This window comes from Podarcis cretensis (assembly GCF_951804945.1).
Source record: "Podarcis cretensis genome assembly, chromosome: 5".
NCBI classification, from domain to species: Eukaryota; Metazoa; Chordata; class Lepidosauria; order Squamata; family Lacertidae; genus Podarcis; species Podarcis cretensis.
The window spans coordinates 51,280,480-51,299,851 of NC_137174.1; the positions used below are offsets into that span (position 1 = coordinate 51,280,480).

At 41.2% G+C, this 19,372-nt stretch overlaps 1 protein-coding gene across 33 annotated transcripts in view; it reads left to right on the forward strand.

Annotated features, from left to right (window-relative positions):
- ABLIM1 (actin binding LIM protein 1) overlaps positions 1 to 19,372 on the forward strand; it is a 197,919-nt gene that overhangs the window by 138,676 nt on the left and 39,871 nt on the right. For 23 of the 33 annotated variants that reach the window (XM_079976684.1, XM_079976695.1, XM_079976665.1 and 20 more), the window contains exons 8-10: positions 5,239 to 5,297; positions 11,753 to 11,800; positions 17,275 to 17,352. In XM_079976684.1, the coding sequence (XP_079832810.1) occupies positions 5,239 to 5,297; positions 11,753 to 11,800; positions 17,275 to 17,352 (185 nt within the window). The remainder of the gene's footprint in view (positions 1 to 5,238; positions 5,298 to 11,752; positions 11,801 to 17,274; positions 17,353 to 19,372) is intronic. The other 10 variants (XM_079976697.1, XM_079976666.1, XM_079976668.1 and 7 more) reach the window with 1 other exon arrangement.

Sequence of the window (19,372 nt, forward strand, 5' to 3'; positions counted from 1 at the left end):
AGGAGAATCAAATTGATGTAAATAAATAAAATAAACCAAAGTGACTTCCGGGTTAGCGCCTCCGGCAATGGCGGAGTTCCTCTGATCGGGAGGAACTTGCTCCGTGGAATTTAGGGTCTGGCCGCCACTGCGAAGGCGGAGACCCACTAAAAATTGCAGGCGGGAGAAGCCTGTGAACGTGGGATTCGGCTGGCACCTTTTGCGCCTCCCCTACTCGCGGGGAGACCCAGTTTCGGGTATCCGGAGCGATGTGGGGTGAGCGGCGCGGTGCTTCAAATTGACTGCTTCTTTCACGGAGTGAAGCTGCATTGCTGTTGCCGGAGAGCGCTGACTTTTTCCTGTGGACAGTTTGATTCTAAACAACTACCCGTGAGTAGAACAGAAAATTGGATTTTTAAACATCTTAATTTGGCACTGAAACGGGGAGGTTTCAAACAGGAAGTCCTCCTGTCTTTTGTAAATAGATTGAAGCAAAGAATTTGCAAGCTAAAGTCTTGGAAAGTCCTATGGAAAGGATTAAACTTCCAATGGCTAAAATCATTAAACCCCCCTTGGAGGCAGGAGAAGGGGGGGGGAATTTTGGATCGCGTAAGCCTGCAGGAGAGAGTGAAGAAAGTTGGATCACCACTGCTCTGAACCTGGAAATGGACTGCTAGTAAGACTGACATTTTTGGGAAAGTTCATTGACTGTGACAGTTAGTTAAATAAGAGAAATACATTGTTTTCATTGTCTCCTTCTGCATTTAAAAAGGAGTAAAAGTAGCTGAAAATTGAAACTAATTTTACTGCTTGAACTGTGCTTAAAAGGATTGATACAAACAGAAATTGTTTCCCTCTAGAGGGAGCCTTTGAAATTGTTACAAGAGTTGGCTGGTGGAATCTCCAGCTGCAAGAGAAAACCGTGAGATTGACCTTGGATTGCTTGAGAATGTCGACAGAAGAAGCCTTAGTGATTGCACTATGCAAGATAAGTGAGTCATTGGAACAGCTCCATAAAAAGATGGACGTGATGAATATTAAAATTGATATTTTGGGACAAAAAGCAACTAATTTGGGACAAAAGGTGAACATCTACACAGAAACTATTCAGGAACCAATACAGGAATTTACTTTGACATGCCAAATGGTGGAGAAAGCGAGGGAGAAAGTTGTGGTTGTTGAGCCTAAAGTAATACAAGTGGAGAGGGAGAGAGCCCCAGCCTTACAGAGGCAACTTGATGATTACAAGTTGTTGCCCTCTGTGATTGAATTTTGAGGGAGTCAGATTGGAACCCTGCTTGGACTGGAGAAGGAAAGTTGGATAGATCACCTCATGCAGGGATTTACTGACCTTTGGGATCTGGACCTGGGTCAGGACGAAATTGGAGTTGTGGGGACCTGCAGATTTGGAGGGACTTTGAAACACGTCCTGAAATATCTTTTGGATTTTAGTTTTAACCACGGAGATGTGGATGACATGTCGAGAAGGAATAAAAACATTGTTAGGTTGGAGCTCCCTCGAGACCTACTCTTCAGCATCAAAGAAAGGAAATTAAGAACAAGATCAGCAGAAGACAAAGTAAAGTGTATGTATAAATGCGAAGAAGACTTGCAGAAGGGACCTGGAAAAGAGTTAAGAGCCTCGGACAGAAGAGCACCAGGTTGATGGACTATATGGAATTGACGGAAATGACTGGCAGAATCCGAGACCAGGGAGAAGAGACGGTGGAAGAAGATTGGAAAAAGTTTAAAGTTTATTTATAGAAATATGGTAAAATTAATGAGTGTTAGAAAAATGTTGGAATGAAATTATATGGCCTTAGTAGAAGTGTTATAAGGAGTTAAGCATAAATAAGTATGATAGTATTAATGGAAAATAAGGTTAAAATAAGTTAAGATATTTATATGACAGAAAATAGTGAAAGATGGAAAGGATTTGCTGAAACAATTAATAGAAGTGGAATACAAAAAGGGAGGTGAGAGGAAGTCGATGAAACAAGGGAATGAAAGATAAGGCATTGAAATGGTATGATGTATGTTTTTAAATTGTTTCTGTTCTGTTTTGTTTAGTTTAATGCATTAATGTTGTGTGGTGTATTGTTTATATATTGTATTGTATTGTTTTTTCTTTCTTTTCTTTTTTTCTTTTTTTTCTCCTTTTCTTTTTCTTCTTGTTTGTAAGGTTTAAAAGTAATAAATATTATTTTTTTTAAAAAAGACAAAGATCCACTTCTTTAGTAATTTGTATGTAACATTTCGGACCTCTACTTATGAACTATATCTGCTGGAGAATCCCTCTGCCAGAAATATTTGGTGATCCCTCTCCCAGTTTTCATATTCTCCAAATCTTGACTACAGCTCTTGGGTAAGGAGGAGAGAGCTTAACCCTGATAACAGGTTCAGATAACATGCTAGACCAAACACTGGCTGACATAAAGGGAACTGAGAAAGGAGCAAAGCAGTTGCAATCTCATCTCCAAGTGCCTGCACTTTCACCCTACATTATGTACAAATGTGGCTGATTTCAATTGGATCATCTCTTATCTGTATGCTTGTTGACACTCGGAAAATGTTTGCAAATAAAAAAAATGTTAGATGAGTATGTTTCAAGTTACTTAACAATAAAAGCTGGTGAATAAAAATTAAGTTTATAATGAAAAAACTTAGTGCTTATTAGTTATCCCTGCTTAACGTATTAGTTAAGTAGGCTTCCTTCTCATGGAATAATTTGGTAAAATACTGTGTCTTTTTCTGCCTTTCATTTTCACAAGTATAGGGGCTAAACACTTATTTAAAACAAAGAAAAAGATATATATATATATATATATATATATATATATATATATAATTAAAACGTCCAGTAGCACCTTAAAGGTAAAGGGACCCCTGACCATTAGGTCCAGTTGTGGACGACTCTGGGGTTGTGGTGCTCATCTCGTTTTATTGGCTGATGGAGCTGGCGTACAGCTTCCGGGTCATTTGGCCAGCATGACTAAGCTGCTTCTGGCGAACTAGAGCAGCGCACAGAAACGCCGTTTACATTCCCACTGGAGTGGTACCTATTTATCTACTTGCACTTTGATGTGCTTTTGAACTGCTAGGTTAGAAGGAGCAGGGACTGAACAATGGGAGCTCACCCCGTTGTGGGGATTCGAACAGCCAACCTTCTGATCGGCAAGCCCAAGAGGCTCAGTGGTTTAGACCATAGCGCCAGCCACGTCCCTTCAGATTCTTTGGTATCTGAAGAAGTGTGCATGCACATGGAAGTTTATACCCAGAACAAACTTAGTTGGTCTCTAAGGTGCTACTGGACATTTTTATTATTATTATTTATATTTTGACTGCTTCAGACCAACATGGCTACCTACCTGAAAGAAAAATAAAGAAAGCTGAAAGTTCAAGGGAAGTGAGAGGGCGGGAGCCACCTAATAAGCTCCAGCAAACCAAGTCTTGCACAATGACTTCCACTTGCACAATAGGGATTCCCTCTTGTCCACCCACCACACCCCCCTCTGGGTGAGGTCAGGAGAACACTCAGAACAGGGTGTGTGAGGGAAGGAGATGGAGGGTGGTTCCCACTGGCGAGCTGAAATACTTGTGCAGATGGAATGAATGGAAGAGTTTGGCACTGAATCCCACCCAGAAACTATCTAAGGAAACTAGACTTAGCCTCAGGCCTCCCTGTGACTGTGCCTTTCTTCAATAGCCTGTCTGCACTAGAGGCAGTAAATGTGGTTCCTGGGCTAATACGTGGCTTATTGTAGATTTTCTTGAAGAAGAAGATGCAGTCCAGAGCTACGTGACTGGGGAGTATGCTGGCAGGATAAAGCCCACATTGTGTTTCATACCTTGGCTGCAAGTTTTGATTAGCTTTGCCTCTGAGCCAATATTCTCATGACTTGGAACCTTTTGGACATGAAAGGAGTGACTTTCCTTCCCCCTGGTCCCAAATCTGTGCCCTTCTCATGAAAATGTTTATAATGGAGTGTGCTGATAATAAATGCCATGTGATTATTATCCTTTATTACAGTGCCGAAGGTGGATCTTGTTGAATAAAGGTTCCCCATACTGTTTACTCTGACATTTTTACTTTGTAAACCTCCTGCTTTTGTTGGGAGAGGATTTCCTTTGCTTTATTGCTTGTACTATAGCTAATAAAAAGCACAACTTTTGGGAATGTTCCCTTTTCTTTTTAGTGTCAGGCATGTTATTTTACTGCCACAGTCAAATGGGGTTTAAACTTAAGCTTTGGCTTGTTCGAGATTCTAGTTAATTTTGACATTGGCTTTTGTGAAGACAGGGATGGATTTTTTTTATTTTCCAAAAGACCTTTTAATGGCAAACGTAAGCATTCTTTCATGGGACGCAGGTGGCGCTGTGGGTTAAAGCCTCAGCGCCTAGGGCTTGCCGATCGAAAGGTCGGCGGTTCGAATCCCTGCGGCGGGGTGCGCTCCCGCTGCTCGGTCCCAGCGCCTGCCAACCTAGCAGTTCGAAAGCACCTCCGGGTGCAAGTAGATAAATAGGGACCGCTTACCAGCGGGAAGGTAAACGGCGTTTCCGTGTGCGGCTCTGGCTCGCCAGAGCAGCGATGTCACGCTGGCCACGTGACCCGGAAGTGTCTCCGGACAGCGCTGGCCCCTGGCCTCTTAAGTGAGATGGGCGCACAACCCCAGAGTCTGTCAAGACTGGCCCGTACGGGCAGGGGTACCTTTACCTTTTACTTTAAGCATTCTTTACTGAGGGCTCCTCAGATGGTTTGTTTATTGGGCATTCACCAACCGGAAGCCTCACCTTGGTTTTCGAACCATTTCGGGAGTTGAACAGACTCCTGGAATGGATTAAATTCGAGAACCAAGGTACCACTGTAGTGCTGTAGTGCCAGGGGCACTGTGGAATTGATTTTAATTCCTAGTGGAGATGGGAGAAAGTGACTTGGACAACCTGAGTGATAGGTTGTCCACAGCAGAAGCAACTCTTGAGAATTCAGGGTATTAATATTACTTCAGTACTCTTTGCTGTTTGCATGCTTCCATGCTCCTTTATGTACCCTATCAACTGTACATTTGTCAATAAAGAGACTATTACAGTACAACCATTAATACTTTATTACGTTGTTTTTCCTCCAAATGGAAATTGACCCAGCAAACTGCCTTAAATCCTGCTTGGATGGGTGAAACGAAATACCGGTACTTTCACTTCACTTTGTTTCTTCTGACCTGAATGCAACATGACTTGACTTGTTCTCTCTCCACCCTCCAGGTTCTACAGTTTGGCACCCTGACTGTAAGCAGTCCACAAAGGGTGAAGAAAAGCTGAGGGTAAGTTTTGTTGCTGTTGAAAAGGGTGTTTTAGCACACTTGGCAGCCTGCATTTGCAGGAGCAGATTCCACCCACCTTACCTAGAAGAAGTATAGGGTATTGTGGAATTAGGCAGCTTTCTGATTACTTAAGGCAGACCATCATGCGAATGACCCACAGACCCTGTTTCCTGCACAGCAAGCAGATAGCCTGGCCTGCATCCAAACATTTTCTACTTCTGAGTGTCCTTTGCAATGGCACTCAGTCCTGCAAACACTTCCTAACAGGTCCTGGGCAGCATCCTAACAGCATTATCATATGTTGTCAAAAACAACATTACTTTCCTGTGAGCCAAATGTGTGGTTTACGAAGAGAATCTTGCCACCTCAAATAATTGATTTGGCTGTTCTTACATTCTTGAGAGGGGGACAAGGAGGGATGTAGTCAGCAGCAGGCACAAGAAAATAGGAAAAGAGACACAGCTTCAAATTGGTAATGGAAAATAATGTGACATTTAATAAAAGACTTGTTGCGTTATTGGAAAAGTTGTATTCTTGAGACCCTGAAGGTCTTCATTGCAATACTTTTGGCATTCTATTAAATTCCATTTTTTTCATACTATTATATTTTTTCCACACTCATGAATTCCTGCCATTTATATGAAGTTGTCAGGGTGATTCATGTCACCATTACTGAAATTGTTTGGGTCGTTTAGTTGGATGCTGTATTTATTTATAGTCTAAATAGTAATTTGACAGACCTTGTTTACATCGTCTTATCTGTTGGCCTCACTTTCTTCTCCTCCTCTCTGTATATATTATGTGTGCTTATATACCTCCTGACATAGCTGACCACTTCATATATCTAGCAGAATGGGCACCAGCCCATAACATTATTCCTTAGCCTTTAAGATACCATAAGGCTTGGGTGTTTTTCGCTGCAGTAGACTAATGCAGCTTCGCCATGTTGAGAATGAATGCTGTTGCTTGCAGCAATATATGGACATTGAATATACACTGCCAAATAAAAAAAAATGATTTTGTAGGGCACGGGGAAGAATATTTTATTACTTTATAAAAAAATAAATAGTGCCAGTAATTTCAAGGTTGTGACAGAAGCCACTAAGCATATTTCCGTATCATTGAGATCAATAAGATCAGGGTAACTGGAGGCAGGGATGTGGCAGATTCTCTGCTGCATGTCCAGTCCTGCTAGCTAGAAATGGCCCCCAGCTTTTCCACCTGTTCTGTTGCACCCTCTACAGGCTGCCCAGTTCCTCGGGTAATGGATCCAGCAGTTCCATCGCCAGCTTGCTCTATTCCTGAAGGGCCTTGTTTCAGGTCCTACGCTAACTACCACCAGCGGGACAACTGTTGGTGATGGCACGTGTTCTGCTGTGCATAGTGAGGGGCCTCCAACAGCAGAACCCCTTCACCAGCAGAAACCAGTGGAGCAGCCTTTCTCAGCCTGTGGGTCCCCAGATGTTGTTGAACTACAACTCCCATCACCCCTAGCTTGTAAGGCCAAAGCTCAGGGATGGGAGTTGTAGTCCCAACAATATCTGGGGACCCACAGGTTGAGAACCGCTGCGTGGATGATATTTTCACCAAATCCTAACCCCCATAATAGAATTGAATAGCTTGTGTCCTCTGCACTAGCTGAAATATTTGCCTGAATAACTAAAGACAGACCAAGAGACTTTAATTGTGTTGCATCACCCACAACAACAGCACTGCCGTTATGAGAATTCTCTTGCTAATTCAGAATGACCTTTCAAAATCCATTGGGTTTATTCCCAGTTCTCAAGGAAACTGAAGATGTTCCTACCAAGTATCTCATTTCTTTTTCTTTCTTATACGAGCAAGTGCTCTTTCCTTTGCTGAAGATGATTCAGCATGCCAAAGCATTCACACACCGAATGTGGAAGGTGATAGTTATAGAAGGCACTTAATACTACACAGAGTGAAAAGTGTATTTGCTTCCCCCCGCCTCCTGAAAGCCAAAATACACATTGTCAGAACTTGTTGTTGAAGCAGCTTCATTAGGGCTGCCTTTTGTCTGCATTTGTACTTGAATTGCCCCCTCCTTAACTGTGAGAGTTCTTACTGGTTTAGGTTTTAGGTGGAGTCCATAAAAACAATGATTGCTTAAGATCCATTTCCCTTTTGATTTCTTTCATAGAAGGTTACTGATGCCAAAATAAGCAGGAAAGAAAGCAACGCTTTAAGTGTAGAGATGTTTCTTTCTTTTATGGTTGCCTGCCAGATGGAGATTTTCTGTTGATAGGGTGTGCTGCTGCTTTAGCAGTATGTGTTACCAAGTTGGTTTTAATGAAATGTTGTTTTTTACACTGGGAAAAAAAACTTTTTTACATTTCTGTGTATCTAGTTGCCCCTCCAATTGCCCTTTTTATTGCACATTCATGGTAATCTGTGCCCCCCGGTGCTATCAGGGTATTTGTGCACCATGCCTCTTTCAGTCCTGTTTTGCACCCGCAAATGTTTTGGGGGCTGTCACACTGCTTCATTTTCATTCACTGTATATTCTGTAACTTCTTGCTGAACTCCCATAACTTTTCATATTACAATTGTTCTGGGTTATTTTTGTCCCACTTTTGGTGAGATTAAGCCCCTCCAGACAACAATAATAGGTACATCCAGACCACATATTTAAACCACTTTTAACAAACAATTCTCCTTCTCAGGGATCTTTGGGAATTGTAGTTTTGTGAGGGCGAAAGGAGGGGTTTTCTAACCATTCTTAGCACCCTTAGCAGACTGCAGTTCTCAGGATTCTTTGAAGGAAATGCTGGTATTTATAGTGGTATAGAAGTGCTTTAAATGTGTAGTGTGGGTAAGCCCAGTTTGGTAGCCTTGGGGAAGCATCATAGAACAACTAATAAAGCAGAATAATTCCACTGTGAGTGCATTAGTATTATGTTAAGACCTGCAATAAAACGCCAGTCTGGAGCGGCCCTGAGAGAAACCGTTGCCATTTTCATTCTTTCTTCCCTTTTCTTTGTTTTATGGCAGCATTCCTCATCTGATTTCTTTTATCCAAAGAGTTTGGTTCTTTGCAGGCCACGTTCATCAGAGGTTTGCAGTTGTGAATTTATACACTTCTTATCTGACAGTTCTGTGGGAGGATATCTGATTTCTGCACTAATGTTTGCAGCTTCTGCTGTTGATACCACTTCCTCCTTCACCATCACCTCACTTGAGCACTTACTTTTTCTTTTGAAAATGTATGCTTGATTTTGAATTTCTGCACTCAATACTGTGTGTTTCCTAAAAACCGGCACACAAGAAGTAGAGTTTTGATTTTTTGTTTATAATGTACATGTATGGCAAAAGTTACAAAAATCTATCATTTTGGATAATGGAAATGCTACCATAGCTGTCAATATTTTCCTTTTTTTTAAGGGAAATGCCCTTATTCCGAATAGGATTCCTTGCAAGAAAAGGGAAAAGTTGACAGCTATGAATGCTACATTGCATGATTCCTATGCTGATTATTCAGGGGTTTTTTATTCATGTATTTCCTGAGGAAACAATTGTCCTCACATTTGTCATCAGTGGAAGTCAGTTCAATAAAAGGTATTGCATTCCCTTGCTTGAACGTTCTCTGTTGGACGACAAGACTTATAGACAAGTAATGTTCATGAGTCTTGACCTCCGTGGAGAACATTCAAGGGAGAAAAGGCTGTGCCTTCTTTCTACTCTATAGATTGGTGAGAATTCAGTCATCTCCTGGAATAAAAATGGCTTCTATCACATGCAGCTTTCAAGAGAGAGAAATCATCCAAACCAAGACATCTTTGAGCAAAAGGGACACTTTTTGACTCTTGCTTTGTGCTCAGACTCCAGTTGACAACCCATACCAACCCCACAACACAGTACTTAACATATTCCCTCCTCTTCTCCTTTACCTTTCACTTTGAAGGAGGAGATGTTAAAACAAGTACTACCACCTCTGTTTCCTGTTCTCTTCAAACTTCCTGGGCTACGATTGAAGCAGGCATTCATATGCATGAAATATCCCAAGTCCCCACTTGCATTTATGAGGTCTAATGATATACCCAGACATTGTTGGTTTGCATCCTGGGAGCAGCATGGTCCTCTATATATATCCCACAGTTGGTGCATATTTTTTCTCTCTAGGAGTTTCCCAAGACCAGCTTAATGGGGGTTTTCCCCATTCTTGTTAAATTAATTAATGTATATTTATAAAGGAACCAATGGTGTGGTTTCATGGGTGTGGTTTTGTTTCACAGGTAGCTGGGGTGTTGTATTTGTGACTGTGTGCCCAATTTGTCTGGCTTATACCCATCACAGTTACTTAGCTATTTCTGAAATGGTTGTTTATAATCAAGTCTCCTGTCTAAGGTTACATTCAGCAGTAGAAGCGCCAATCAGTCTTAGATTCTCAAAGCTTGCCAGGTGTTTCCTGGGAAATTTAGAAAGCCATTTTGCAAGCAATCACTTTATTAGGTTCAAACATTGGGTACACCCTGAAACATTTAAGGATTATAAATGGCAAAGTGGTGGCTTTAAAAATAAGTTTGCTGTGCTGTTACAAATTTATAGCATGCTCTTTGGAAGAACATTTCTTGAGCAGTTTTACAAGTACAGTTTGTTGGCTTCTCTGGCAAAGATTCTGAACTTCTTGCGACGTGAAAAACTTAACAGCGACGTGAAAAACTGAAATGTAGCAGATTAAGTTTTTCCTGTCGCTACATCTTTAATGATAGGAAAGCTTTGCCTGCTGAATTTAACATGCAGTGATTAAAGGTATGTGTGCAGCTAAAGTGGTTGTGGGGAAACCTGGTTTATGTCTTTGAACAACGGATCATTGAAAACTTTAAACAGCCTCGTTGACTTTGCTGAACCTCACTTTACAAGTGAAGGGTAGTACCTCAGCTTTCTCTGGTCATGTGTGTTTAATTATTGGTGTTCATCCATCTCCTTCAGTATTCTTTCCTTTCTCCTGCTTCAGGTGGATCGGGTGTTCCTTTTTATATGTATATGAGAATGAAAAGTGTCAGTAGGTTCAAAATTATTGCACCTGGCAAGAAAAGCATAAGAGCCAGGGAAAGCAGGTGGAAATGATGGGAAAGCATGATACATATGCTAAAGCTTCATTTCATTTTGGAAGAGTATCTTCAGCAGCATAGCCTATCAAGAATTGGTGGTTAAGACAAAGCAAATTCTGTATCCTGTTGCACGCATGGGGACAATCTGGCCAGCACCCCTTCCAGCAGCCACAGATTTAGCATCTCTTTGCAGGTAGATTAATAGGTAGAAGAAGACATCTGTTGTGAGATATAAAACCCAATTTTTATAAAACCCTACATAGTCAAGTATGATAGTTACTGGAAATGCAATATTGTTAACATGCAGAACTTATACACCTCCTGCAGTTTCTTTTAAAATCCCTGAAGCCCAAGGCATATACGGATAGAATTGGCTGTTTCCACTGGTTCCACAGGTCTTTGGGCCAATTCATAACAAGCGTAACTTTTTAGAAGTACCTGACACTGAGTTAAATGGTGAACTGAGTGCCATACTATATGGGATGCCAGGTAATCTATTACTGGTCTCTTGTCTCCTCCCCACCCCCTTTTTAAGGGAAATGTAGGTTTTGTGAGTGCAGGGTTCAAGACTGATTGCAGCATCACTGAGGAAGGAAGTGCTTAAACCTTTTTAATGGGTAATTTGTATGTTCAAAATGCTGTTCCCAGCATTTGAGAAAGCAGCATAGGCAAAGCAATTTAACTGCAAAAACACGCATTCCTAGTTCTCTCTTGAGTGTTCCAAAACCTGAATCTCCCTAAGAAATATGCTGGGAGGTTGCCTACTAGTTTGTTGGTGTCACATGTAGTTCAGCCATGAACTTCCACTAAAGCAGCAGAGCTGATGTTGCACACAGTGACCTCATTCACACGTAATGATGATCTATCAACCTTAGGCTCATGTGCACTCCCCTCCACTGTGGCCAGAAGGAGGAGTTTGGAACTTTTTGCTTCCATTTTGATGAACCACAGCTTGATATGGTTGTCAGAACAAGGACAGACTGGTTAATTCTTCACTATGATTTTCTGAACCAAGCCAACTTCAAACTATAGGTTTTTAATCCTGCTTGTTTCAACTGACTATAACTTAATAACAGTTAAGAGCTCAGAGGAAATGCTAAACTGTGGTTAATCTAAAATGGTCCTTGTAACTGTATTGTAGTGGAAGAGGGGAGTGCATGAGCTTTCTGCAACTGATTCTCATAATAGTAAACCATGACATTTGAAAACAGCCAGTGACAACTTATCGGAGAGGTGCCCTAAAATTTTAATTAAAATGAATATGATCCGCACTGCATCTTAATTTGTTTCCACAGAGCTATTGTTTTGAACTGTTTCTAGCAATGTTAAATGACTGTAGAATAACTTTGCAAACCAAAACCAAATTGTTCCCTTCTTCTCCAGCTGTTTTCACCACCTTGTATAATGAACTCCATCAAAAAACTAAGGCAGGTACTGTAAGCAGCACTGGAACAGTGTCCTTATACCTTATAGTAGTGCATCCAGTTGGCTTGATGTTCAAGGGATTCTTCCAGTTATGGTGTACTTACCCCATACTTTTCCATAGAGCATGACTTGAACATCTGTAATGTAGAAATGGGCCACCATCACATCACTATATCAGGATGATGTGGATGACTCAGGTGCTTTAAGAAGCTATCTGTCCATATTATGTGCAGTGCATGGCAAAACTAATGTTAAGGCAAAGCAGAGGCGCCTTTAATTGAGATGTAAACCCACCCAACTTAAATAACATGGAAAATACATTTGGGGGGAGATTGTGGTTTTCATAGAGTATATGCTATAATCGACTTGCTGCAACCGTAGCAGCACATGGCACAATATGCCCTTCATGCAAAAGGAACATGAATATTCTTTTGCTTTGGGCTCATAGATGGATGCAAGAAACAAACACAAAGCTATAACATATATTTAGAGAGGAACAATCATCATGAGCAGTGTTCAAGCTGTACTTTGATGATTAAACTCCCTGGGCCATTAAAGGTAAAGGTAAAGGTACCCCTGCCCGTACGGGCCAGTCTTGACAGACTCTGGGGTTGTGTGCCCATCTCACTTAAGAGGCCAGGGGCCAGCGCTGTCTGGAGACACTTCCGGGTCACGTGGCCAGCGTGACATCGCTGCTCTGGCGAGCCAGAGCCGCACACGGAAACGCCGTTTACCTTCCCGCTGGTAAGCGGTCCCTATTTATCTACTTGCACCCGGAGGTGCTTTCGAACTGCTAGGTTGGCAGGCGCTGGGACCGAGCAGCGGGAGCGCACCCCGCCGCAGGGATTTGAACCGCCGACCTTTCGATCGGCAAGCCCTAGGCGCTGAGGCTTTAACCCACAGCGCCACCTGCGTCCCCTGGGCCATTGGCATCTTTCATATACCAGTCTGCCTAAAACAAATGTATAGTGCTCCCTGCCTGTGGTTTATTGAATTGACAACATTAGCTTGGCGGGGATTGAATATAAGTTCTGCAGTACTTATTACACCTGAAATTAAGGCAGAATTTCATCTTAGGTCGAGGTGTTAATCCCTTGATTGGTGTTTTGACCTACAAACAGGTTACTTTCATTCTAAGAGGTTCCTTCTAAGTAATTTCCCTAATAAGTATTCATAGGGTTGCAGAGTTGAGAGACATACTGGTAGTTGAGAAGACAGCATGGCAGCAAATGTAGTCAGCAAATGTAGGCTGGGAAATAAGCCAAACAAAACAAACAATTGTTTTACAGCAATTGCAATGTATCCTCTCCAGGTGGAATAGCAGTCTTTGGGGGAAAGTGCAAAATCCTGATGAATTTCAGAGTATCTGGTAATTTGGAAACACTTGGGAAAACATTGTTTAAAAACCCCTTCAGTAATAAAGAACCACAGGGTTGAAGGAGAGGGTCTGAATAAGTATAATTGTTAAAACTAAGGAAATGGTCCTAAAATACAAGTTGTCTCTTCAAACGAAGAGTTGTAAATCTGTGCAGAGAGGTGGCAATTGTAGGATTAAGGTAGAAAGCTGATAATTATAGAGAAGGAGGTTAAATGCAAAAGCCTGGCTGTTCAGAACTATGTCAGCTAAGTTTAAGGTTTTCACATGGATGCAAAATGATAACAGCCAAATGAGATCAAGTTGAGGGATGCTGAATGGCAGAGCTACAGACAGTCATTTTGCTAAAGGTCAAAATAACAGAAAGCTGGTAAGGGACCAAAGTTGAATTGTGATAAACGGAGGGGTGGACCAAGGAAGAAAACAGTGGCGAAGTAGAAGAAAAGAAAAACAAGGCCATAGCTTTATTAGTATTTTTGAAATGTTTTGACCATAATCATTCCACATGAAAGCTTAATAATAAAGTACATACCAAATTTGGGTTTGTATAATGCACAGAACATGAGGCACTAATGATGCTTCTCCACCCCCTTACAAGTACAAAATGGTGTTGCTGATATGTCTGCCTCTGAGCACTGAGCTGTGGCCAGATTACTGAGTCTGAGAGTCATTCCGTTCTGTTTGGTGGTGGTATTTTCATAGAATTTTTAAAGAGTTGGGACCCTGAGGATCATCTAGTCCAACTGCCAGTGATGCAGGAATATGCAACTGTCCCATACCTTGGCATTATCTACCCATCTATCATGCCACGACCTTGGCATTATCATGTACCCAACTTTAAGTTATGTTGTAAACCACTGTGATATATTTTTATGATACAGTGGTATATACTATTTTATAAATAAATGATAACAGCTTTGCTAGCCCCACATTTAAATGCATCCCATTTTAAAGACAACAACTCAGCACACCTATTTTGCTTACCAGTTGTGAAACAGGTCAGTATGTTGTAGTGGCTGGAGTGTTGGATTGGGGCCTGGGAGATGGGTTGAAATCCACACTCAGCCATGAAACTCACTGGGTGACCTTGGGCCAATCACTGCCTCTCAGCCTAACTTAGCTCACAGGGCTCTTGTGAGGATAAAGCGGGAGAGCTATGTGCCCCACCTTGAGCTCACAGGAAGAAAGGGAAGATAAAAATGTAATAAATAAAAAAGAAATAAAGAAGTGCTAGTATAAAGCTGGGAATTGGACTTCCGACAGAAAGGCTGAAGGGTCTGTTACTGGAAATCTCTTCTAAAAGATAAGGAAATTCAACTAGCTTTGCTTTTTGTCTTCTCACTCTGGAAATATTTGTGATCTGGAGGGCGCACTGGGTTCTTCCATCCAGGGTGCAATCTCTGTTCTTTGGCCTTGGTTGCTGGCTAGTGAGAGACAAGGACAAGTTCCCCAAGGGTTTAATTAAAAGGCAGAAGGAGGCGAAGCACTACTGCATTCCCTTTTAATGATTTATTTTAGTCCTGAAAGGGCATGGAATTGTTTGCTGGGGGAGACAAGATGTCTTCATTGCTAAGACAACAGGGCTGATTCTTCTTAATCCTGATCAACCTCTGACTGTGCCATATTGTAGATGAGAATACGTATTCAGATGTGCACCCCATTACGTTTACAGTAATGTGGAGAGACAGTATTGACATTTGGATCCAGGTTCAGATGAAAGGCTGTGTTGCCAAGGTATGGCAGTTAGCTTGGCAGTGGAGACATTCTCTCCCCATACCAAGCACTGGCTTCATTTGCCCTCAGTGATGTCATCAACTGCTTGCCAAATCCAATTGACTAAATGGCACTGTGAAGTTATTGTATTTCCCAAGTGGCCCTTGATTGGCTTGGATTGCTAGAGAAGAAAAAAAACCCAGCCAGAAAAATAAAAGGTACTGGAAGAGCAGCAGGGGAAAGAGGATGCAAACTGAACTGCTGCAAATATAGGTGAAACAGGCATTATTTCTGTGTTGGGATGGCAACCCTGGAAAACCCTGCCCCCATATCAAGGGTAAAGATTTTGTAGCAGTCTAATTGAAATATCTCATTACCCTGACATTGTCAAACTGCCCCCCAACCACCCCCAAATATTTAACCCCCCCCCAATATTTAAGGATGTTCTTAGTTTTGTATCTACGAAGCTCACAATTGCATAGCTGGAGGGAAGTACTTAATTTCCTTTGAAGATAAATCCTCATTGCCATAGCAGTTTAGCTGAATGCTTTGCATTTCTTTATAATTCTATTCTTGCATGTTGATCTTTCATTTGGAGTAATTAACTTTTCATTTATTTGACATATTTTTGCAAAACTTAATGTATTGCTATGCTTTATTTTAATTTTGCTATGGTTGAATAGACACTCTCAATGTGCTTTCTGTTTGTTTGTTTGTTTGTTTGTTTGTTTGGTTGGTTGGTTGGTTGGTTTTGCATGCTTGTGGCATATACATTTTATGAAATAAATAAATAAAATAAATTTAGCTTGACTAAGAAAAGGATCCATACCAGCGGTTGCTCTTGAAAAGTGAAATAATATCACATTCACAATTATTTGTTGCTCAGTTAGACCACAATTATCCTTCCATTTTTATATTGCTTAAACTTGTTTTGCCATTAGAAGAGCTCAGGCTGCTGCCCTGTGCACATTTTATCCAGGAGGAAGCCTAGTTCCCAAAATACAACAAAACTTGCTTCCATGTAAACAGACTTCAGTTCAGGAAATTCATGAGTGGGCTTCAATTTGAATCTGCAGCTTACTAGTTCATGGCATGTGATCTTAACCACAAATATACAATCTATGTGGTGCAAATAACAATTAGTGTAGGAAAGAGGGATAAACAATGGCACTTGGAAGCTTTTAGGGGGAGGGAGGATGGATGGACACTAGCAGGAGATGTGGTAGAGCTGCCCTCCATATAGCATTTGGCCCTTTGAAGACTGTAGTATTGATTGACTGATGGATTGATTTTAATTTCTATAGCAGTTAGAACTATCTCTAAGTGGTGTACAAAAAACCAAAAGCAACTATATTTCATTTTCCTTCTGACACACCCTTCTTCTCAGCTTCCAGGTGCTGAGCCAGAGTCCAAACAAGCTCTCAGCTCAGCCACAAAAGTCTGAAAGGGGTATATTTAAAAACCATAACACCAAATTACCAATATCTTGTAACTTTCCCAAAGTTGTTTCAATGTGGGCTATTTCTTTTACATGTTGCAGCTGTCCATGTTGCTGCTATATCTGCAATGATTCTTCCTTAATATAAATGTTAAGTGATACAGTGTTAGGGCACATATTCCATTAGCTACTAGGGTCCCAAGGTGTATGAGATGTTGTAGTTAAAAAATTGGCACCCTGAAATGAGCCTGGAAACACACCGCAAGTCACTGCAAGTGGGCAAGGACTAGCATTATGAGCCAGCTGAAATTTCTGAACCATCTTTAAAGGCAGCCTCATTGCAATAATCTAAACAAGGTTACCAGATCATAGCTAGACCACTGAAACCTTTGAAACCATCATATCCCTATAGTGGTGTTCATCTAAGACTGAGATGGGGAACCCATGGCTCTCTAGAAGTTGCTGAACTCTTAACTCCCATCAGTCCTAGCCAGTATTACCGGTGGTTAGGGATGGTAGGAGTTGTAATCCAACAACATCTGAGGGGCCATAGGTTCCCCGTCCCTGATGTCAGGGATGTTAGGTGGAACGTGTGGTATTTCAGGCAGGTTCTGGATCCTAACCACAAATTTTAGCTGACTGCCAGAACTTTCAAACAACAACATTCCCAACTATAGACAAGGATAGTATTCTGGTGGTTTGGTGTTTTATGCTGTTACCCTTGCTAGTTGTGTATGCCTAGAAAGCTCTTGCCTGTCAACAAAATGCAGAACCCTCCCTTCACAAAAGAAACCCAGCCTGCTTCACAAGACCCAGATGAAAACATGACGGTTTTCATTGAAAAAATGTTGACATGGTCTTTTGAAAAACTGCCTTTTCTGTGTTTCAAATAGGATATATAATGCAGCCATGCCTTTGCAGCTTATTTCTTTGTTGCTGTTGTTGTTGTTACAGCCTACAAGAACATCTTTGGAAAGTATTTATTCTAGGCCTGGATCCAGTATACCTGGCTCACCAGGCCACTCAATCTATGTAAGTATAATTTTGTCTTACCTTCTTATTTATTAATGATACCTTATGGAGAAGTAGCAGCTGGGATTTGTCACCTGTGAGATGAGAACTCCAGCGTTTTCACCAGGCATGCTCGAAACCTCAGCCAGAAATGTATGCCTTTCAAAGCCTTTGAAATGTTACTTTCCAGGTTATTGATCCAGTGGTAGGTATTGCCAACAATATGCTTTGAGTAAAAATTGAAACTGACAGATTCCATTCTATTCTTTATTGAGTGGCTGAGAAGAAACAAGGCTTGAAGACTTTCTTTACATGCATGGGATGTCACACCAAGCTTGTGTGCTGAAATATATAGCAGGAGTAGTTTCCCCCTCATAGAGCAACAATTCCCAGCGCTGCTAACAAGCTATGCTCCCCCCAATTCTTTGTGGAGATTTTAAATATGTGTTGGATGTGCTCTAAACATACAGAATGGATAGCAACTGACCCATAGATCTGCGATTTTTGGAAACAGCCTGGCATATGCTATGGCAGATAGTAAAGTTGACAGAGGACTTCCTGTTCATATCAACTGGGGCACATGCCTAAATCGAGACTCTTTACGAACTGCTAGTTTCAAACTGCAGAGCACACTTTGGCGTGAAGCCAACATATTCAAATGGGTGGATTCAGAGCCTTCAGCAAATTTGGAAAAGTCAGCTCCTCATTACATTGCATAGCCTCTAATCTGCAGTTCTAGGGAACCTTTATATATTATTCCGATGCACAAGGGAATAATTAAAATGTCTTTTCTTAAATGCAGTAGCTTAAAAATGTTCAGACATGAATGCTTGGGCTTCAATAAAAGTGGCTTTTAAAAGTTGTAGTTGCACAGACTCATTTCAGTTATGGCTAGAAATTATTCCAAAACAAGTTTGAGGAAGACATAGTAGCATGCACATCTCTTTGTAACATACTTTTAGCCACTAGCTTTTGTAAGCCTGTGCTATGACAGAAAAAAGTCAAGTAATGCAGACAAAAGGAATGAACATTATTTTTACTGATAGCTTCATGAATAGCAATATTCAGCAGTTACTCCCATTTATCCAGATATGTTTTGGATTATCCCAACCATTTAATCTCTCCCCTCTTCCACTTAAAATCAGACAAATTAACCTTAAGAATTTGGCACTCTTCTCTCCATTCTATGGTGTTGTAACAATAGCCTCACAACAATATGAATGTTGTGTATGCAGTAAGCCCACTGTGTTCATTGGGGCTTACTCCCAGAAAAATATGTAGAGGGTTGCAGCCAAAAGCTATCATTTTATTCACACTTAGGACCTTTTGAGGTGGGTGCATTTTCAATAGCTGTCATTGATGCAATAATAGTGCATTAATCGTGAATTTATACTGTCCTGTATCATTCTGCTTTATTAGTTGTTCTGTTGTGTTTCCCCAGTGTTACTGAATTATTGCTGTGTGGAGCAGCACTTGTGAGCTATAGTGCAACAAAAACAGAGCAAGAAATAAACTAGAATATTTGTGGTATGAGAACTTAAGGGTTTCCAGAAGGAAGTTATAGGGCATGTGCTGATCAGAAGTGAAGTAGGCACAAACATCATTGAAAGCTGATTCATGAAGGCACAATAAAAAGGACATCTGGTGGGGCCCTTACCTGGGAATAAGCCCAACTGAACATAGCAGGATGTACTTCCTAGAAAGCAGACATAGAACTGTGCTATTAGGCTGCAGTCCTAAACATTGACTACGTGACTACTTGACTACTAAAGCACTGACTACTTCTATATTCCAACTTCATGGAATGAGTATTGGTCTTTATGCAGCCAAAATGGCACCACCCATGTACAAAGGAGGCAAACTCTCATTTCCTTCCCCAGTGTTAAAACAGTGCGTGCCTGAGTCACCCAGCCTACTGCCATAAAAACCTGTTGGAATCAGTGAGTGCACAGCAGGCTACCTGGCAAAGTTTGCTTGAAGGCGAATGCAGGAGGAGGAGGAAGAAAGAGATTAATGAAAAGACATGAGAATGTAGGGGGCT